Raw genomic sequence first — 23,382 nt, 5'->3', positions numbered from 1 at the left:
CCACACCTAGCCTGCCCTCTGCATTTTGGATTTGGCAGCACTTCTGCTGTTGCTGAAACCCTCCCACTGTGAACTGCAGTGTCTGGGAGGGAGAGAGCATGTGAGACCTAAATGAAGAGGGATCTAACTATTCCCTTGGGCATCACATAGGAGGGAGGGAGCTGTACTAGGTATTTGACTCTCCGTGAGTAGTCACATATTTTCTAATCGATTCAGAGACATTTTGGGAGTGCATAAAAATCATTGGGAAGTAAAAAGCATTTCAGATACTTGATTTTTCTGTTTTTACCTGCAGTTTTGGTGACCGGGTCTCTTTCCACTTGACGACTGCTTAACTGGGAAAATACGTCATAACTTTGACGTTAAATACCAGGATTATGGCTGCAGCAAGATGCCATAACACCAGTATAATTTTTCCCTCAGGTGCCAGTCTTTTAGATAAAAGTGGTCCAAGCAGACCCAGCAGGTCGTTTCCTATTCTTAAAAGGCAAAATTGGGGAGATCAAAGTGACCCTGGCTAACCTATATACCCCTAACTCTAACCAAGATGTCTTTATTGAGAAGACTATCGAAACTTTACTGAACTTCTCTGAAGGCCAGATGATATTAGGGGGTGATTTAAACATTCCCATGATTCCTGCGGAAGACTCGTCCTCGAAACTTTCGACAGTTCCTCCTGGCTCCCGTAAACGCATCGTTCAGGCCCTACATAAAGCGCAAATTGTAGACGTCTGGCGTATTCTGAACCCTACAGAAAGAGACTACACATTCTACTCAACTCCACACAAGGTGTACTCTCGAATCGACTACTTTCTTATACCACACTCACAGCTTCACTCTGTCAGGACTTCCACAATAGGTTCTATCACATGGTCAGACCACGCGCCAATCTTCCTCTCCTATGCTCTAACTGACTCTCTTACTTCCAAAACAAGATATTGGAGGCTGAACGAAAGCCTTTTACACGATCCCGAAGTAATAGCAGAGATAACCAGAGAGCTTCAGCACTATTTCCATACAAATGACACAATAGACTGCTCCCCCGGTATTGTATGGGAAGCTCATAAAGCAGTCATGAGGGGAATACTTATCAAACATGGCTCAAGAATTAAAAAACAACGTACCCAACAACTTGACACACTGATAGAAGTCCTCAGACGATTGGAAAGGACTCATAAACAATTTCCATCTACGCCCATAGAGACAGAATTACTTACTTGCAGATCGCAAATTAACGACCTGTTACAATTTAAAGCCAAAGCATCGATACAGATATGTAGGAAGATGTCATATGAATCGGGTAATAAGTGCGGCAAATTATTAGCAAGATCCCTAAGAGACCAAAGACTGATGACTTACATACCTCACATATCTTCTCCGCAAGGAACTAAAATTTCCAAACCCCATGACATTGCTCGTGAATTCCAAAAATTTTACTTATCTTTATATAATATACCTGGGGCTCCCCCAAAGCAAGAAGTCATGCAAGACTACCTGACTTCCTCTCAGATGCCCAAATTATCCGAATCAGCTAGGGAAGCGTTAGAAGACCCGATTACAAGTGAAGAAATACAAGGGGCGATAGCTTCAGCCAAACCAGGAAAAGCCCCGGGCCCAGATGGACTTACCATAGTATACTATAAAACTTTTTTAGCATCGCTAAGCCCATATATGGTGAAATTATTTAATGCGGTAGGCCACACATCTCCCTTTGCTATGGGGTCGCTGCAAGCCCACATTGCAGTGATCCCAAAGGAAGGGAAAGACCCTTCCTCTTGCGGGAACTATAGACCAATATCATTGCTCAATACCGATCTCAAGCTGTTCACAAAAATCCTTGCAAACAGAATCCAACAACACTTACCACATTTGATCCACCTAGATCAAGTAGGATTTGTTCCCAGTAGAGAAGCTAGGGACAACACCACGAAGGTGCTCAATTTATTACATTATAATAAATAAATCCCAAACCCCATGTGTATTCCTGGGCACGGACGCGGAGAAAGCCTTTGACAGGGTGAATTGGAAATTTATGTTTGCAGTACTCCAGTACGCCGGATTTGGAGATCAAATGATTCAACGGATCTCATCAATATACTGTAAGCCCTCAGCCCAGGTCCGAGCGAATGGTGTCCTATCAGATCCCTTTCACATTTCAAATGGGACAAGACAGGGGTGCCCGCTTTCCCCCCTCCTCTTCGCCCTGTCACTGGAGCCCTTTCTCTGTACCGTGCGCAGAAACCCAGACATTAGTGGTATAACAGTTGGGAATTCTCAACATAAAATCTCGGCATACGCGGACGACATGTTATTCTCCCTTACCAACCCAGTGATATCCATCCCAAACCTCTTTAGAGAAATCAAAATATATGGTGCCATTTCCAACCTCAAAATTAATCTTCAAAAATCAGAGGCGATGGGCATTAATCTCTCACAGGCTCTCAAGACACAAGTCCAGACAAATTTTAAATTGAAATGGAATGACAAGGCTTTGACGTATTTAGGTACTGCCATCCCAACACACATATCAAAAACATTTGAACTAAATTTCCCACCCCTTCTCTCTAGAGTACGTGCCCTATTAAAAAAATGGTCGTCAGGTTTACATTCCTGGTTTGGCCGCTGCAACATAATAAAAATGAGCATTCTGCCAAAATTCATATATCTTCTACAGGCCCTACCCATACAAGTCCCAGCCACCTACTTCCGACATATAAAACAACTGTTCTTTGAATTTATATGGGCCAACAAATTCCCCCGCTTGAAAAGGTCACAACTTACTTAACCAAAGCAGTATGGAGGTCTAGCAGTGCCAGATGTACGCAAATACTACCAGGCAGTTCATCTCGGCAGACTGGTAGACTGGAACAGACACAGCCCCCTCAAATTATGGACTCAGATTGAACAGAGTCAGAGCTCAATTCCTCTGAATAGAGCTTCTTGGTGTTATGACACCCTATCTAAAGATTTAAAATCCCACCCTGTCATTGGACACACGATGAAAGTATGTTCCCTCCTGTTTAAAAAGGGATCTATTTCATCCCCAAACTCTCCACTCTTCCCGATTTTAGGGAACCCAGCTTTTACTCCGGGATACCAGGAGGATCAATTCAAACAATTAATGATGTCAGGCTATACTCAGGCTTCCCATTTCCTAAAACAAAAAAAATGGCCCAGCTTGCAAGAACTCACGCACCCCTCGGGTACATTTCAACTAAAATTTTTAAACGCCTTCCAAATCACTCATTTTTTCAGATCCCTCCCTCCACCACAAAATTTTGATCAACCCCGTACAACATTGGAAGAAATCTGTTCAACAGAAGGGACTCTGCCACATACACTGTCGTGCATGTACAACATTCTGATCACTCCTCCTGACACCTATTCACTAAAACATTTCGCAGATTGGGAACGAGACTTAAACTATACCTTCAGCTCACAACAGAAGCAACGTATTATTCAATTTACATACAAATCTTCCATATGTACGAAAACACAAGAAACTAATTACAAAATCCTGACCAGGTGGTACAGAACCCCTGAGAAATTAAGCAGAGTATTCCCGATGTCCTCGGATAGATGCTGGAGATGCCAGGAGGAAAGAGGTACACTACTACATGTGTTTTGGGACTGCCCCGATATAAAACAATTTTGGTTGGGAGTCAAAAACATTATGCAGAAATTTACAGACCGGCAGATACCAGATGATCCTGCCTTTTATCTCCTTCATGTGTCAGAAGTGTCGGCAAAAAATTATAAAAAATGAATTATCCGTCATTTTCTTGATGCCGCCAAATCTTGCATTCCGCTTAAGTGGAAATCCTCACAACCTCCGACACTTAGAATGTGGCTCAGAAAGGTTCAGGAAATCAATAAATTTGAAGATCTTATCCTGTCAGCTCGCAACCAACAGGAGAAATACTCAAAAACATGGTCGCTATGGAACAAGTTTGTCTACTCGGACGAGGGCAAGATCTTTTTTTTATACCCCAGACACAGAGGGAGACTAGGTTCAAGAAATAAGAAATTAGACTCCTAGGACAACTACAGAGGCCCCTTGGGATTGAATAAGTCACATTTATATTTCTCGCTATGAAACATAGACATAATCTCGGGACGTCATATTATCCTCCATTCCTACCTCCCCCCCCCCCCCCCCACTTCCCCCTCCCCTAGCCTTTCTTGCTTCTTCTCCTATTCTATATTTCAACTTTCTAATTTCCTTTCTGTCTGTTCTTTCTGACCCTGCTTTGTGTTTTACACAAAGACAGGTTTGCTTTATTTTTATTTTTATTCAAGAAAATGATAAGGGAAGACTACTAGGCTATCCAAACCAGACAATGTATTTACAGTACTACATATTAATCCATGGATTAAGATTGTTATATCCTTCATTGTTCGGTTCATGTTGAACATATCTCTGTATTGTATCAAGGGTCTGTGGATCCTTCCCTTTGATTAAATAAATAAAAAATTTGTAAAAAAAAAAGGGGTCCAAGCAGCGCACAGAGATGGGCGAAGTAAAGATGGCCCCCACTCATACCTATGGCCTAGGAGGACTGTTGACGTTATGGCGCCACTTTTGATTCGGGTCCCATGTACACACATCCTTTTTTTATTTAATGTTTTGCTTTTAAGGGTAGAGGAGAGATTTTGGGTCTTTTGACCCCAGATCTCTCCATAAAGAGGACCTGTAATGCTTTTTTTATTGCAAAGAATGTCGGCATGTATGTCAGAGCGAGAGCATAAAATTCTAGCACTAGGCTGCCTCTAACTCTAAAATGGTAACCTGTAGAAATGTTTAAAGGGTCGCCTATGGAGATTAAGTATCGTAGCCCATAAGCCTGCCATTCCATGAGCATGCACAATTTTAAAGCATAACATGTTGGCTATCTATTTACTCAGCGTAACATAATCTTTGACATTGACAATAAAAATTGGGGTATACAGTGCCTTGAAAAAGTATTTATACCCCTTGTAATTTTCCACATTTTGTCATGTTGCAACCAAAAACCTAAATGTATTTTATTGGGATTTTATGTGATAGACCAACACAGTGGCACATAATTGTGAAGTGGAAGGAAAATGATAAATGATTCTCCAATGTTTTTACAAATAAATGTGTGAAAAGTGTGGCGTGATTTTGTATGCAGCCCCCTTAATACTTTTATAGAACCACATTTCACTGCAATTACAGCTGCAAGTCTTTTTACCTGCTGGAAGATGAACCTCTGCCCCAGTCTCAGGTCCTTTGCAGACTCTAACAGGTTGTCCACTATGACTGCCCTGTATTTGGCTTCATCCATCTTCCCATCAACTCTGATCATCTTCCCCGTCCCTACTGAAGGGTGAAATGCAGTGTTTGGTCTCATCTGGCCAGAGCACCTTCCTTTTTGGCTTTCCTTCAACAATAGCTTTCCTCTTGCCACTCTTCCATAAAGGCCAGATTTGTGGAGTGTACGACTAATATTTGTCCTGTGGACAGATTCTCCCACCTGAGCTGTGGATCTCTGCAGCTCCTCCAGAGTTAACATGGGCCTCTAGGCTGTTTCTCTGATTAATGTTCTCTTTGCCTGGCCTGTCAGTTTAGGTGGATGGTCATGTCTTGGTAGGTTTGCAGTTGTGCCACTCTTTCCATTTTCGGATGATGAATTGAACAGTGCTCCATGAGATGTCCAAAGCTTGGGATATTTTTTTTATAACCTAACCCTGCTTTTAAACTTCTCCACAACTTTATCCCTGACCTATCTGGTGTGTTCATTGGCCACCTATGATGTTATTTGTTCACTAAGGTTCTCTAACAAACCTCTGAGGACTGCACAGAATAGCTGTATCTATACTGAGATTAAATTACACACAAGTGGACTAGGGCTGGGAGATTTTCTTAAAAAAAAAAAAATCTTCGATTCTCTTTAAAAAAAAACTCGATTCACGATTCGAATCGAGTTTTTTTTTTTTGGAAACCGCGCCGGTCCCGAGGCGCTGCGGGCATGAGCTTTTAGGCGAGGCCGCGGCTTCGGCCTAGTCCGCGGCGTCCGGCCTAGCGGACTAGGCCGAAGCCGCGGCCTCACCTAAAAACTCCTTGCCCGCAGCTCTTCAGGCCCGGCGCGGTGTCCGCGCCGGTCCGGAGGCGCTGCGGGCATGAGTTTTTAGGCGAGTCCGCGGCGTCCGGCTGTAGCCGCGGACTAGGCCGAAGCCGCGGCCTCGCCTAAAAACTCATGCCCGCGGCGCCTCGGGACCGGCGCGGTGAAAAAAAAAAATCTAAAAAAATCGATTTGCTTAAATTTTGAATCGATTTGACCTCTCAACTCGATTCAAGATTTAAATCGATTTTTTTCCCTGCCCTAAGGTGGACTCTATTTACTAATTGGGTAACTTCTGAAGGCAATTGGTTCCACTAGATTTTAGTTAGGGGTATCAAAGTAAAGGGGGCTGAATACAAATGCACACAACACTTTTCAGATAATTGTCAAAAATTTGGAAAACCATTTATCATTTTCCTTCCACTTCACAATTATGTGCCACTTTGTGTTGTCTATCACATAAAATCCCAATAAAAATACATTTACGTTTTTGGTTGTAACATGACAAAATTTCAAATGGTATCAATACTTTTTCCAGGCACTGTATATTCTGTTTTTTTTTTTGTTTTTTTGTTTTCTTTTTGTTTTTTTTCCATGGAATTGTTTTTTCCCAAAAAATCGTGTTTGAAAAACCGTTGCGCAAAAAACGTGTGACATACAAAAATCGCAACGACCGCCATTTTATTCTCTAGGGCCTTTGCTAAAGAAGAAATCTAAGGAATTTTCTAGCAAAAAAAATACAGATTTTTACTTTTCTACAAAGAATGTCAGAAAATGGGCTGGTCAGCAAGTGGTGGACATGCACACCATACCCTAAATAAAGGCATCGGTCTGTTTAAAAGAGTGGGGAGATACTCCGCTCCAATAGGTTCCAACGCCGGCTTTGCGGCGTTGCACCGATTTGCAAACGTAGTTACTGTACTACTTTTAGCGATTTTGGCTGCAACTTCAATAGACATCTGTGCATGAAGCCGCACAGATGTCTTTCAAGTAGCACCTAAATTTGCGCTGACCTGCTACTTTGAAATCGTGCTACTTCAAGTGAAGTGGCACGATTTCAGTCACATTAATGTGAACCAGGGCTTATTGTACGCATTTTGTGGCACAAGTGTTTTCAGGTTTAAAATGTGAGGTCTCCTCACTGTTTGAAATGATCATTTTATTTACCTGAGTAGGGCATTGGGTGAACCATACTTGGGATCAATTTCTGGGGCTCGCTCATCAGTTGCAAAATATTTACTATACATATGAGCATTTAAAAGTAATGCAAGAGCAGCATTTATTGTGACCAGGGCCACTTGGCAGGTGTAAAAAAAAAAAAAAAAAAAAAGTATGCGGTTTTATATTTCTTAGAAAATCTGGAATATGAAACTCAAATGGTGTATTTACCAAAAGCCTCTTACTATCAGCCTCCTTTAACAACCATTACGGCTTGCTTGGGAAATGTAGTTCCAGTGCAAGTGGACTACAAGACTGCTGCATAAACATAGGTGACAAGAGAATAGAGCAAAGCAATGACCTCATAAGTTTGCAGTACCCGCTATATTTCTCAATCGGCAAGCTGGAGTGTGCTTTGACCTAGTGTTGAAAACTAAGCTGTGCTGCTGCTGGGACACGGCTGAGCTATCTGGCAGGGGTGCCTAGATAATAAAACTAGCTGCACAAAACAAAAAACCATTTGGCAAGAAAACCTTTGCCATGTATCTATTTCAACTGCATTTTTATCTAAATTCCAGCTCTAACGTTTTACTTTCTGTGGGGACCAATCAATAAAACATTTTTTTTTTTTTTTTAAAGGTCCTGTAGTCTCTTCGCTTTTTCTGTTCTCTTATTTCTTTATCAAGGGCACTGAAAAAAGGAAGAATGCTTCTGGCTATATATCTGATATGGCTATTTTTACAATAAACAATTTCACAACTTGGTATAATTTAAATTAAAAAGAATTCTAAAAGTGGCCTACCCATTCTATTCTTATCTGTAAAATTTCATAATACACTGTATAAATGATGTTCAAAGTACAGTCAAAAGAAACCAGTGCTTTGCTTATGTCAGGTTCGCAATACGAGATTTTCATTGCTGTATGCTTTGTGTTTGTATGAAACATCTGGTTGATATTTATTTTCTGGTTATGTGGATTTAGATATAACTTAAACCTGCATTCCAATGAGGCAAAAAATAAATAAAAAATCCTGGATTTGTTGGGACTATCCCGCTTATAGACTCTCTTATCTCAGTGATGTAGTGTCCCAAGATCATAGCATCACCCTGATCTGAGTTACTGGGCCTGTGCAGTAACCCAAAGAATATTAACCAAGGAGATTGCTGCAGAGAGTGAGTGGTTCCTGCATAATTAGGGGTGGGGCCACCCACAAAGTGGGCCTGATCTATGCAAGACTGTCCAGAAAGGGGGCATGATTTTGGAGTGGCTGCCTGTAAAGTGTGGTCTGTTTACAGGGTAGTCAGTGTCTTGGACTAGGGAGAACATGTTGGTAAGTATGGAAATGTTTTGTGGTGTTGTGATTGACTTAAAGCGGGGGTCCACCTATCTATCGTTTTTTTTTTTTTTTTTTTTTTTTTTTTTTAGTTCATTCACAAACTTTTCTTCTCAGCATTACATACTCACATATTGTGTGTAATATGTCCGCCTGTGTCAGATTTCGTCGGAAAGAATAACTTATATTATTCACTGCAGGCGGTTTCCATCTTCATTGTGGGCATTTGAAGCCCACATGCATTTATTTCCTGGATGCGGTGAATGCTGTGCTCCCAGCATTCACTGCTCGTTCCCGCACATGCTCAGTGGCATCCTTGGAAGCCTGAGACTAGCTCCCAGGAGACTGTGTGGAGTCTGCAAGAGGCTAGAGACACGCCTACTCCCATGGGAGGAGAACCAGGAAGTGCAAAGAAGAATAGAAAAATAAAAGGTAATTACGGCGATTTAAATTTTTTTAAATGGCATGTCAGCATCTAGGCAAGGAAGAGAATACATATACAGATATTGTTTAAAATTTGGGTGGAACCCCGCTTTAAAGTGGTTCTAAAGTCAGAAGGTTTTTTTATCTTGATGCATATGCATTAAGATAAAAAACCTTCAGTCTGCAGCAGCCCCCCTAATACTTACCTGAGCCCCATCTCAATCCAGCCATGTTGCACAAGAGTCTCAGCTGTCCAGTACTCTCTCTCCTCATTGGCTGAGACAGCAGCATGGTGCCTTTTGGCTCCTGCTGCTGTCAATCAAAGTCAGTGAGCCAATGAGAAGAGGCAGGGCCAAGCCGCAGTTCTGTGTCTGAATGGACACACAGAGCAATGGCTCTGCTCAGGTGCCCCCATAGCAAGCTGCTTGCTGTGGGGGCAATTGGCAGAAGGGAGGGGCCTGGAGCGCCAACTAGGGACCCGAGTATAGGAGCCTGACTGCATTACTTTAATAAAGCAGCTTGCTATGGGGGCACCTGAGCAGAGCCGTTGCTCTGTGTGTCCATTCAGACATTCCCCCCCAACCCCCCCACATATTCTTTAAAAACCCAAACAGTGGTGTGCAAGTGCCTTGTATAGAAGGGAGTAGTACAGCAAGGAAAATACAATTTGAAAGAGAAATATCAAGGGCAGTTTTAAAGCAACACAAATTGTGCATTTTATGTGCATAATAACAATAGGTATTCTAAAAAAAAATCAGCTTTGCTTATCTCCTAGTGACTCTTATTAAGAAATCACTTGAAGGAATTACTTTTGAATGTGTTAAAATGGCCTTTTTGTTCCTTTAAAAAAAAAAAAAAAAAAAAAAAAAAAGTTTTTTCTTATTGCTATATTGATCATCTATTCAAGCCCAGTGCTTTTGTTATCCTATTGCCTATATTTTGCACAGCATATTTAACTTTTAACAGCGTTTTTGATGAGTTAAAGAGCATAGTGTATTCTTCCTATGTACTATTGTTGCCTCATAAATACAACTGGCAAAAACAGGAGAGGAAATCCGGGTTACATGGCTATTTTGTATTAGGCAATGTCTTGTATTGGTTACAATCGTAGCGCATTAACTACTCCCCCCCAATGGACGTACCCATGCAGCCTCAGGTTTCTGTGTTTCTACCAGGGTCATAGCTGCAGTTATGACCCTGGTATCATAACTGTATTTATTTTAAGGGCTGGCAATGCTCTATAGTGTAAAAGTGATTTAAGCAGCTGGCCTGGGAGCCTAGGACTGAACCTGGCAGTCCGGGCGGCACTTCCATTCCCCAATCAACTTTATGGTCTATGACACTGGATGCAACAAGGACTTTGTCACTTCCGATTTCAGTTTGTTGTTTACAAGCATCTGATCGATCTATTCAGCTGCTTTCAGGGTAGAGGAAAGATCTGAAGTCTAATACCTGTTACTGCTCTGCTATTACAAAGAATGTTGTTTATCCCTTGGCACTAAAGATGTTCAAAAAATGTAAAGATACAGTGTAAAAAAAAAATAATATATATATATATATAAATATATATATATATATAAATATATATATTATTTTATTTATTTATTTTTTTTTATTGTGCTTGAAATGCTGCTGTGCAAATATTATGTGACATAAGTTGAGGCAATCAACTCTTTTTTCTTTTCACTCCAGAGCCTTTTGCTTTCAGAAAATATATAATGTTTGGGGTCCTAAGTAATTAGCTAGTAAAAAAAAAATGCAAATTTTTTACATTACAGTATATGAGAAGTGTCGGAAGTGGCCTGGGAGTCAAGTGGTTAAAAAAAAGTCCTCTGCTAAGTAAATTTTGACGTTGCCTACCAGGATTTTCAATCCGAAGCGTGGATTGTATTTACTCTTGTTTATCTTCTGGAGTGAAGAACTTTGCTCATTTGGAAAGAACAAAAAACTTCACAATTGTGAAATGACAGCTTTATTTATTTGTTCTAATAATAGTTTTGTATAGTACAATCTTCCCTGGAGAGTACCTATGTTCTATTATGCCAATTACAGCAGTGATGTTACTGTCTTCTTCAAACTAACCTAGTAGTATAAAGATGGTGCTTTCCCATTATCTGGGAGCCACAGCCTCTGGAGAAATGCCACCCACCAGAAGAAATGAAAAGAAACCAAGAAAATTTTTGGAGGACATCAAATTCAAAACCGTTATGCACAGAAGGCTCACTGATGACAACATCTCTTTCCAACTTCTTTCCGTTTCTGAAAATTATGTCATTTGGATATAATGGAACTAGAGAAGCACATGGGATTGCAGGCTGCAATATTCCAAACAAAAAACAAACACACCAAAAGAATGGCGTAAACATGGCCGCGGCACTTTATTGGTTTAAATAATTAACAAAATTAATTTATTGGGCAGCACAGTGGTGTAGTGGGTAGCACTCTCGCCTAGCAGTAAGAAGGGTCGCTGGTTCGAATCCCAACCACGACACTACCTGCCTGGAGTTTGCATGTTCTCCCTGGGCCCACGTGGGTTTCCTCCGGGTACTCCGGTTTCCTCCCAAACTCCAAAGACATGCTGGTAGGTTAATTGGATCCTGTCTAAATTGTCCCTAGTATGTATGAATGTGAGTTAGGGACCTTAGATTGTAAGCTCCTTGAGGGTGTAGGGACTGATGTGAATGTATAATGTATATGTAAAGCGCTGCGTAAATTGACGGCGCTATATAAGTACCTTAAATAAATAAAATAAAAATACATTTTATAATTCCAAGATTCCGGAAAGTCCTTGAAAAAACTAGCAGCTTTTTTAAAAGGGCAATATAAATATAGTACAACTGAGGCAGAAGCTGTTGCTGCCTTAAAGTGGTTGTAAACCCACTTTAAAAAAACAAAACAAAAACTAACACCTGCAAGACAAAGGCATAATGAGCTAGTATGCATAGCATACTAGCTCATTATGTAATACTCACCTGAGATTGAAGCCCTCGCTGCGGTGCCTGTATACAGCACCGGCCGGCGACATCATTCCCGGGGGTTACTTCCAGGTATCGCGGCTCCGGCGCTGTGGACGGAGCCACATTGACATCACTCACGCATGGGAGCCACCGGTAACTGCGTACTCACTGAAGCAAACGGCACGCACGTGCCATTGCTTCAGTTTGCCTGTGCCGATGACGTCGGCACATGCAAATACAGGGGATACCTCCTAAACCGTGCAGGTTTATGAGATATCCGGGGTATCTACAAGTAAGCCTTATTATAGGCTTACCTGTAGCAAAAAGTGGTCTGTAAGTGTTTACAATCACTTTAAGCATTTGGAAAGCATACTTAAAGGGGCAATATAAAATACATTTATGCTGAGGCAAAATCGGGGTTACCTCCTTTTCTTCAAGCCAAACCCAAACACCTTAGCGGTGCACGGAATTGTTTTTTTTTTTTTTTTTTTTAAAGGGGGGAACGCTGTGATGTAAGGGGGTTTCTGCTTATCAATCCCCCCACTTACATTAGAGTTTCCAGCATCCCCCCTTAAATTAGAGTTCCCAAAGCCCCCTTACATCAGAATCCACAGGGCACCCCTTACATCTGAGTCTCTCTTACCTTAGTGTACTCACTCGCTTAGAGGCATGAGAGAGAATGAAGGGAAGGGGGAGACTTCAGTCACAGACATTGGATGGTGAGCCCACTCACCCGAGGATGGAGGCTCGGGTATCTGCCAGTCCAGTTGCTGAGCTTCAAATTTCCTGCCCACACATCCCTTTCCTGAGGCACAGAATGCAAGGGATTGGAGTGTGGGTGGCCAGACAGAGGTAGGGTGGGAAGAGGAGCAGCAGGTCAAGCGCTCTCTCCTCTCGGTGTATGGGGATGGGGCTTGTGCGCACCCCTATGCACTTGGCGGTTGTGGTGCTCGGTTACTTGGGAAGCCACAGTTCATTATGAATATTGTGTCTAGGTTTCAGGCAGTCTGAAACCCGGACACACGATTCAAAACCCGGCCTGTCCGCATGAATCCCTAGACAGGTGGCAACCCTAGGCAAAATGCTGTTGCCGTTTTAAGCAATAGGAAAGCAGCCGCAAGCCCATGAAAAGTGGGCCCAAATGAATTGAGCATCCTTTTTCCCATTCTTAGTGTGCAACAGGACAGTTTTCCACCTGGTACCCCCTGCCAGCACTAGCTATGTAAACCCCTATTCTATTTACTCTCCAGTTTCACATTGGTCCAGCAGTAAATCATTTCCTTCCCATACAGGAAACCAAGATTAGAACAGTTCCAGGGGAGTAAAGTTCCTTTGGAGCCAGAAGTGGTTGCCGTGGAAACTCCACAGCAGACACAGCTGTGTACTCAGGCAGCGCTGATCACTGCTCACTATACAGCATTCTGGACTAGGTATGATTACCACACAGCTTCTGGGGACACTTTGATACAGGACAGCATTTTGAAAGCAGGGCCTGTCCATAGAACCTGGGAATGGCTGGCCACCCCATATGAGCTGTGACTGCGTTTTTAGGCTAAGTTTACACTTGCAAAAAATTCTAACGCTGACACGAACCAACACACTTCTATCATAATGCATGATGCATTTTCTGACCCTCCAAGTGATATATGGATACAGTGTGTGTGTGTGTGTGTGTGTGTGTGTGTATATGTATATAATATATATAATTATATGGGGAAGGATTTTTTTTTTTTCCACCTCACGAAGGGCCCTTTCACACTGGGGCGGGGGCGGCGTCGGCGGTAAAGCACCGCTATTGTAAGCGGCGCTTTACCGTCGGTATGCGGCCGCTAGCGGGACAGTTTCACCCCCCTGCTAGCGGCCGAGAAAGGGTTAAAACCACCGCAAAGTGCCTCTGCGGAGGCGCTTTGCCGGCGGTATAGCCGTGCTGTTCCATTGATTTCAATGGGCAGGAGCGGTGAAGGAGAGGTATACACTCCGCTCCTTCACCGCTCCAAAGATGCTGCTAGCAGGACTTTTTTTCCCGTCCTGCTAGCGCACCACTCCAGTGTGAAAGCCCTCGAAGCAACGCAAACACTCAGGCTGGGTTCACACACCAATGCAAATTGGATGCCGGTTTCCTTGCATCCAATTCGCATGACAGGAGAATGTGACTGGATCTATATCTCCGTTGTGGCTGCGGAGCGGCTTGCACATAAACGCTGTGCGTCTTTGGCTCCGTTTCAGGGCCGAATTCAGGCAAAGATTCATCCCTGAAATGGAGAGCAGGGAGGCACTGGACCCCTGCTGCAAGCTGCATCCGTCAGAGGTGTGAACCCAGCCTAATTGTTTTTCAAATGTGAACAGCTCTGTCTGCTCTCCATATTATCGATTTGTTGCTGCTTTTGCTAAGAGTTTGGGGAGCAGCAAAAACACCCCCCAAATGCCTGTTTCTAATGCCCATGTAAACAGAACCTTACACTGCAAAACGGTCCCATAATCGAAAAAAGTGAGGGAGCATTTCTTGCTTTCAATAACATAACCTTGTTGGAATATCTGACTGGATCCCTGCTTTGCCTGTACACAAAGAGCAAAGCAACAGGTTCTTTTTTTAATTGGTACAGTGCTAGGAATATTTATTGATGCTCTTCAATTAAAGGGTTAGTTCACCTTTACCAAAAACTGCCTACGCAGATAAGCTGTCTGTAAATAAAAACAAACTGTGCAGCTTTTACTAAAGGTAAATAATGCCCTTGCTATAAGTGTAGGCCGTTTACATACCTCATGAAGCCCTATTGGAACGCTCCCAGGATGTTGCTAAGTGAGGCCTACTCATTACTGCTTACCACCACCATTACAGGATTGATCTCTCAAAAGCTGAGCTCAGAGCTATGAAATCGAGGGCGAGAGAGCGCAAGTAAGGGGGTTTGAATTGGAGAAAAAGCTCACTCCCGTTCTGGTGAAGGTGAGCAGTAATGAGTGGGCCTCGATTAGCAGTGTCCCGGGCATATTCCAGTCAGGCTTCAAGAGGTATGTAAATGGCCTAAAGCTAAGGGCATTATTTACCTTTAGTCAGAGCTGTATAGTTTGTTTGTATCTTCAAACACTGTTTACTTGCATAGATAGTTGTTGTTTTTTTTTTTTTGTTAAGGTGAGCTCGCCCTTTAAAAAAATCATCTAATAGAAAGTTAGAAAGTGTCACAATCGTCCTTCATCTTTCCTGACTGAGGGAAATCCTCCATTTGTGTCTCGCATAACTCCCCTCCTAGACATTGCAGCTAACAGTAGGAGGGTTTCAGTAACACAGTTAGTGCTCTCCAATACAGAAATCACACCCTGTGCATAAACCAAAGTCCAAAGAAGTGTCTAAAAACACTTCCTTGAATGTGAAGAGATACAAAAAACAATGTGTAAAATTAGTGTCCGAAAAAATTTGATTGAGAACTTCCACAACATCGCTACTTCTTAGTAAACTACAAAAGTTGCTCAGAGAAAGATGAAACGTAAAAGGTAAATCACCTCCACTATTGGACCAAAACATAGGTCTGACCGTAGGTTCACATTGATGCAAAACGGCGGCTTCTGCCGGCAATGGCACTGTGCAAATCTGTGCAACGCCAACTTTGCGGCGCTGCACCAATTCCCAAAAGTCATTTCTGTACTACTTTTGGCGACTTCAGGGTGCAATTTGTATAGACATCTGTGCAGGAACCCACACAGATGTCTCTGAAATTGCTCCCAAAATCGGAATGACATGCGGGTAAGAAATTGTGCAAGTTCAGCTGAACTTGCACGATTTCAATCCTGCTGTCAGTGTGAACCTAGGCTCAGATATGGGTGCTCAACCTGTGGCCTACCAGCTGTCGTGGAACTACAAGTCCCATCACGCCTCTTCCTTTGGGAGTCATGCTTGTAGTGGTCAGCTTTGCAATGCTTAATGGGATTTGTAGTTCTGCAACAGCTGGGGGGCCACAGGTTGAGCACACATGGTCTAAGACGGCGTTTCTTAACTCCAGTCCTTAAGGCACCCCAACAGGTCATGTTTTCAGGATTTCCCTCAGATGAAACGGCTGGGGTAATTATTAAGGCAGTGAAACTGATCAAATCACCTGTGCAAAATAATGGAAGGCCTGAAAACATGACCTGTTGGGGTGCCTTGAGGACTGGAGTTGAGAAACACTGGTCTAAGAGCCAGAATCCAAGTTTGCTCATAACACTGGCACAGTGCTTGTAGGGATCGTCCCTTAAAAAATATCAAGATGATAAAATGTGTCAGAATGCCTGCTGTTTTTTATTGCTTTTATATAGTTGTGCATGGTGTCTGAGACTTGCCGATACGAGTACTTTCGCACTGAGTCGGTTTTCAGGCGCTTCATCGCTAGAAATGTCCTCTGAAAATCGCCTCCCATTCATTCCAGTATATCTTTTCACACTGGGACGGTGCGCTTGCGGGACGTTCTGAAAAGTCCTGCAAGCAGCATCTTTGGGGCGTGTGGGATCTCTGTATTTAGTGCTCCCAAAATGCCCTGCCCATTGCAGTGAATGGGCAGCACTTCCAAAGCGCCTTTAAAAGCAATTTGAAAGCGCCGCAAAACAGGACTTTTTACCCTTTATTTTGGGTGAAAAGCACCCCACTAGCAGCAAAAGCACAGCAAAAACGAGCATGGCTTTAGTGCTGAACGCCGGGGCGTCCCAGTGTGAAAGTAGCCTAAAAGAGCACTCAGTCTCTTATCTCTTGGCCCCGTGTCTCTTTATGAGTCGTTCATGCAGACAGAGGCTGTGTGCATGCAGCTGAACCGTGTCTTCTGTGTGCAAAAGTATTAATAAACTTGTATTATAGCTGTTAGACCGATATATTTTTTTTTTTTTCCTGCTGAGTAACATTTGATTATTAGAAGAACTGATGTGGATATTTTTTCATTCACATTTTTTTATTTTATCTACTTACTTTTGTAGTTTTAGACAGAGTATTTTTTTTCACATTTTAGCATGTTTTTATTTATTTTTTTTGTTTTTAAACTGATTCATGCTTGTAGTGTATTGGGTTTGTAACTAATTTCTGTGTTATTTAGTTGCACTTAGCATTACACTTTTAAGCTAGAAGATTATTTGTTTATTTTTTTCATTTACTTTTAGCTGTGGCCATACTAGTTGTACACACGTACCTTTCCTTTGCTCCCCGATCCCTCTGGCTGTTGGGACCAAAGGAAAAAGCCTGTGTAAGCTTCATGCTGTGACTGCACCATCGTGATTGGGAATAAGTTGCATGCTCCCCATAGCTAGCTGTACCAGGTATTTTTCTACACACCTGGGGGCTGAGTGAGCCAGTGTGTAAACCATGGAAAGGTAGGCACATAATGCTGGTGGAGCTGCCATTTAGGTGAACCAGTTGGTTTGTTCTGCTTTTGGCAATACTCGGGCTTGCTTTTAAGAGTAATTCTAATGTGATTTGACAAAACAGGCCAAGAGTTTTAAATGCATTGTGTGACACAATTATCCAGACAATCCACTACAGGCAGTCCTCGGGTTACAAACAAGAAAGGGACTGTAGGTTTTTTCTTAAGTTGAATCTGTAAGTCGGAACAGGTACATTTTCTAAGTGTAGCTCCAGCCAAAAATTCTATTTTTAAGCTTTTGGATAGCATAGGGAATGGTTATCACCCCTGTAACATTTGTTTTGCTGTCTGTGCCCCTGTTCAGAAGATTTCACCTCGCTTTCTGTCCCCATGACAATTGGATTTTGAAAATTTTGGGTTGTTAGGAAAACATGGACTGGTGATAAAGCATGAGTGCAGACACCTTTTTCCCATATTAACTCTTACAGGAGTGAATTTCCCTTCCTAGGGCTAGATCTCCTCTCACTTCCTGTTGTCTCCCTCCGTTTGTAAGTAGGAGTTGTTTGTAAGTCGGATGTTTGTAAGTAGGGGACCACCTGTACTAGAGGATACAACTGTGGCTGAGATCCATTACAGGTTTGGATGGGCAGAATTTTTATACAAAACTGAACCATGGGGTCCGTTTTCTACCCATAACCTACAGTCTTTGTTCCTTTAAAATCTTTAGGATTTGGTTTTCACTTGAGTTTACAATGCAATAGTATAACTAGTCTTGTGCAAAGAGAAATTGGCTTTTGAAAAAAAATGCACACTTTTTTTTTTTTTTTTTTTTTTTATCGATTTGTTTGAGATGCATATTCATGTAAGTTGTCAGAAGTGAGTTTGCATTTAGAAGATTAAATTTATGTCCTTTAAAACAGTCTAAACCCCTTCAAAATTTGTCAAAAACATTACATAAAAGCAAGGTGTTCATGGTGCATTTACCATCTACAAGACAAATGCTAAAGAGCACGTTGTTCAAAGCTTGCCTACTATGCTTTCTGGTTTGGAAACCATAACTTTTTAAAATAATTTTAAGCTCTACTGGGAGCTGATACTGTTAAAAGTGAAAGAAATGTAAGATGTACTGATGGTGAAGTATGTACATATTCTTTAATTTAGTTAGATTTGGCTGTTATGCAAGAGTAACCCTTAAAGTAGTGAAATCCAGTTTATAATGCTTGAACCTACCTGTCACTTGACATTAAAAAATTGTGCTTTGTTGCTTATTTCATGTGACAGTTACTCAGCTCAAGATTTTATAGAAGATTGCTTTAGTGTTTTTGTGTGGCAGAATGAGGACACTTTTACATATTTAGTTAGATGACTTTTGATGCATCCCTCTATAGCTACTGTATGATATATTTTAGTTTGCAGTTTTTATTTTAGGTGACATAAAAGATGGGATGTGAAAAATGAATTTGCAGTAGATAGCTCCTGGATGCTATAGCGGACAGTATAGTAGACCTTTATTATGTCTGAGTGCAAATAATGATAGCAGTTAACCATATTTCAGCATTTAAAAGTTTATCAGAATTTTGGATTTGGTAGGTTGCTCTCTGACTTTGCTTTCATACATACATTTTGTGTGTTGCTCTTTGGCTTTGCTTTCATAGCCATAGACATTTTAAAATAGTTTGCTTTCTCTTTTGCCTGTATACACGACGTTGGGTGGGGTAATGAGATGTAATTGGTACCAATGTTCCTTCTTCTTCTTCTTCCTTTTTTTTTTTTTTTTTTTTTTTTTTTTTGTGTAACGTGAAAAAAAATTAATAAAAAAAATGTTTTAGGGCTAAAACCTGAAAAAAAAGACTGTAATTATAGACTTTTGATACAAATTCTTTTGCAGCCCAGGCAGTAAATATCTACTAATCTCATAACTCGGAAGGGGTGCCGAGCAACACTTTAATTCACCTTAGAAATTAGTATGGGTGAACAGGCAGAGAGTCCATTAAATCCGCCTCTTTAATTATTCACAGGATAGTATGGACTGATGACTGGGAAGTTGCTAATCTTTGATTCACCTATAGCATGTCCAGGATTTGTTTATTGCAACATTATTTCAAATGGATGTTTTAAAGTTCTGTTGCAGTATTGGCAACATGTGTAATGTTCCTAAAGGTATTGCAGAGTATGTGATCATACCTAAACTTTAATAACATGATTTCATAACTTTATCAGTCTGTGAAATAAAGTCTTTTGGATGGACCAGTGACACATTGTTTTTCTATTCCAGGGCTTTAAACATGGGAGGAAAGCTGAGCAAGAAGAAGAAGGGATACAATGTAAATGATGACAAATCAAAAGACAAGGACAAAAAGGCTGATGAAGCAAATACGGAAGAAGAGGGGGCAACTAAAGCTAATGAGGAATCTCAGCCTGTTGTAGAAAATGCAGATGCAAAGGAAAATAAGGATGAGAAGAATGATAAGGATTCCCAAGTGGCAGAGAACAAGACCGAGGTCAAGGAAGGCGACAAAGAGGCAGATAACAAGGAGGCTGTACAAAAAACAGACTCTGAGAAGACAGAGGCTCCTTCTGAAGCCAAGGCAGAACCTCAGAGTGCGGAACCCCCTGCATCTAAGCAAGAGGAACCAGCAGCTGCAATTTCTGCTGCACCTGCCAGTAGTGAAGCCTCTAAAGTCTCTGAACCTACCACTGAGGCTAAGGTTTCCCAGCCTTCAGAAGCACCAGCACCAAGTAAAGTAGAGGAGAAGAGCAAGGAGGATGGGGAAGCCAAAAAGACTGAGGCTCCCTCCGCTCCAGAGCCCAAAACTGAGTCTGCTCCAGCTGCAGACGCTGAGCCTGCTCCATCTTCCGTGAAGTCTCCAGAACCTGAAGCACCTAGTTCTTCTACTAAGGCCTCTGAACCTGCAGGACAAGCTGAAGAAGTTAAAGCTACTGAAACCCCAGCAGCTAATTCTGATCAAACCGTAGCAGTTCAAGAGTAAGATGGACAGCCTGTTTGAAATACCACTTAAAACAACCTTCAGTTATGTTTTTCTTTGTTTTTGATTATTTTTTCAGCTATACTAACAAACTTGATTTAGATTTGAATTAAATACATGTAATGCCCAGAAACAATATAAAAATCCAAATAGTATTTTTGTGGGGGACAAAATGTACAAAATAAACATTCCACCAAATCTGTCAAGTAAATTAAAGAAAAAAAAAAGTTTAGCTATATAGATGTATGTGAGCATTTTTTTTTTTTTGTAAATCTGAGCAGCAGCTTTAAAATGGAAGGTCAACGTACAGTGATATTTGTTTTCCCTCCTGCAATGAGATTGCAGGAGAGATTTTCTCTGAATTTGCCCATAGGGCTTGTGCCAAGGCAATCAAATCTTTTTCAGAGATTTATTTTTTTTTCTTTTTCATTTGCAGTCTACTTTTTTTTTTAATGCAGTGAATAAAGGCCAAACTTTTCCAACAAAATCCCACTTTAGCTGTCTTATTCCTCTCCAGATATTTTGGGAGTAACAACATCCTCATCCTACTTAGTCTACCTAGATTTCTCATGATGAAATAATGCATGTCTGTGGTTGGGTGCACCTGTAGTTCTGTTTATTGGTCAGTGGAAATAATAATAATTAAAAAAAAAAAAAAGTCTGCGTTGATTTGCAGTTCCAGTTTTTCTTCCATTCTATGTCACAGACACCAACACAAAACTCATTGGAAAGCAAGTAACTATTTAAAAATAACAAAAAAAAAAAGCAAAACCGAAACAAAAGGAAAAAAAAATACGGAAGATGTAAAATGGATGCATTGAAAATTATATGTAATTGTATAAATGGTGCAACAGTAATAAAAGTTAAATAATTAAGAAACACATTCTTAGTTGTTGTTTGTTTATCATCCTTTATTTCAATTTTTACCAGAGCATGCATAACCATATTGGTGGGTTTCATTTGGTACAATATAGTTGCATAGTAGATGAGGTTGCAAAAAGACACAAGTCCATCAAGTCCAACCTATGTGTGTGATTATATGTCAGTGTTACATTGTATATCCCTGTATGTTGCGGTCATTCAGGTACTCATCTAATAGTTTTTTGAAACTATCAGTCCCCCCCCCCTTGTGGAAGGGAAATCAGTGAGACCACCGCCTGTGGAAGGGAATTCCATATCTTGGCCGCTCTTGCAGTAAAGAACCCTCTACATACTTTACGGTTAAACCTCTTTTCTTCTAATTTTAGTGAGTGGCCATGTGTCTTGTTAAACTCTCTTCTGCGAAAAGTTTTACCCCTATTGTGGGGTCCCCAGTATGGTATTTGTAAAATTAAATCATATCCCCTCCCAAGCAAAAATCTATTTCATTTAAAAAAAAAAAAAAAAATCAAAGACTAACATAACCCAAACAAATGGATATTAGTGTTACTTTAAGAAGGACTAGCATGTTACATACCCTTTATGTCCTGGCCATTTTCAGCTTTCAGTGCTGTGATAGTTCGACTGAAAGCTATTCTGTCCTTTAACACTTAACCCAAATAAATGTTTTTCCTTTTTTTTTTTTTTTTTTTTTTTTAAGATAGTGGTGGTCATATATTTCACATGCCTTTTTTAGGTGAGATCAGGCTCCACACTCCACAATCTCCTCTCAGGTGCTGGCTCGTCTCGTTTCCACTGAAGCAACCAATTCTATCAACAACAAGAATTACAGACACCGAGATGTAATATAATATTCTTCCTTTATTAAAATAGCTAGCAGCAACATGTAAATGTTCCCATTTGACCTGTTTAGGACTAGTAAACACTTTGGGATTTTCCTGGGGTCGAATTTAAATCCACCCCATAAAAATACCTCAACACTGGTGGTTAGTGACCCTTTAACCCCCCCGCCTGAAGGATTTAATGAATGGATTCATTTGTTAAATTATAGGTTCTCCCCATCTCATTTGTGAGGGGAAGGGGATGGTTCACCAATGTAAACAGTACTTCACTGTTTGCATTGTTGATTGCTGTGATTGTTCATCACAGAGGTCACGTGGCACAGAGTCGCTCCAATGGGCTTCTGTACCTTTTTTAGCTGATGCTCTCCTCTCCCTAACAGTAGGAGCCGCAACTTTGTGTGCATGCATACTAAGAACAAAAACACTAATAGAAAATAACTCACAAGTATGTCCACATGCCCTCGTAAGGACGATATCCAGCCATTTAATTATTTTTATTATTTAATTAATAACAGCTGCACGTAGGGTGGTTAAGGTGCATGTCTGGGCGAAATTAAAAAAACCTATTTAGTACTTCTCTGCAATACATTCACATTTCCTCATGTTTTGCCTCTTTTTTTTTAATGGGCTACAAGTACAGAAAAAAATCCCCTTGATCTTGCTCGAAATCAAATGAGATCCTAATTTGTCATTTGAGCTGGCAACTGTGCCTCTGCTGCAATTAAATCTAAAGTGGTGTTAGCCTTTCCTGAGTATACCTCTCCTGAACTGCACACAATATTTATCCTTCTGTTGTAGAGAAGGAGGTGTGCGGCGGATATAGCCCAGCAGTGAAGAACTGGGCATGACTGAAAACAATGCTTGGGATTTCAGTGTAGCAGAGGATTACCTAATTTTGCAGTTTAAAGTAACATTTAAAATCATTGACTTGCTAAATATGTAAATTAGAATGTGCTGAAGCACACTAATCATGGCACAAACATGTTTTACGTTTAAATGATACCATATAGTATCTGTCATCTGAAAGCTGTTAACTTTTTAAAAAATGTTTTATTAATGGCCATATCAACTAATCTAATTCAAAGTATTTGGAAGTGTGCACACACACACACACACACACACACACACACACACTATATTGTCAAAAATATTGTGACACCTGCCTTTACACACACACACGAACTTTAATGGCATCCCAGTCTTAGTCTGTAGGGTTCAATATTAAGTTGGCCCAATCTTTGCTGCTATATCAACTTAAAACTCTTCTGGGAAAGCTGCCCACAAGGTTTAGGGGTGTGTCTATGGGAATGTTTGACCATTCTTCCAGAAGCGTATTTGTGAGGTCAGGCACTGATGGCCGAGAAGGCCTGGTTCGCAGTCTCCACTCCAATTCATCCCAAAGGT

At 41.1% G+C, this 23,382-nt stretch overlaps 1 protein-coding gene across 3 annotated transcripts in view; it reads left to right on the top strand.

Moving 5' to 3' along the window:
- BASP1 (brain abundant membrane attached signal protein 1) overlaps window positions 1-21,140 on the top strand; it is a 115,867-nt gene extending 94,727 nt beyond the window's left edge. For all 3 annotated transcript variants that reach the window (XM_073630849.1, XM_073630848.1, XM_073630847.1), the window contains one exon: window positions 19,546-21,140. In XM_073630849.1, the coding sequence (XP_073486950.1) occupies window positions 19,556-20,260 (705 nt within the window). In that variant the 5' untranslated portion in view covers window positions 19,546-19,555 and the 3' untranslated portion in view covers window positions 20,261-21,140. The remainder of the gene's footprint in view (window positions 1-19,545) is intronic.
- Window positions 21,141-23,382: the final 2,242 nt, after the last annotated feature.

Source organism: Aquarana catesbeiana, linkage group LG05 (genome assembly GCF_042186555.1).
Source record: "Aquarana catesbeiana isolate 2022-GZ linkage group LG05, ASM4218655v1, whole genome shotgun sequence".
Taxonomy (NCBI): domain Eukaryota; kingdom Metazoa; phylum Chordata; class Amphibia; order Anura; family Ranidae; genus Aquarana; species Aquarana catesbeiana.
Note: the sequence above shows the minus strand (reverse complement) of the source record. Positions and strands in the feature narration are given on the sequence as shown.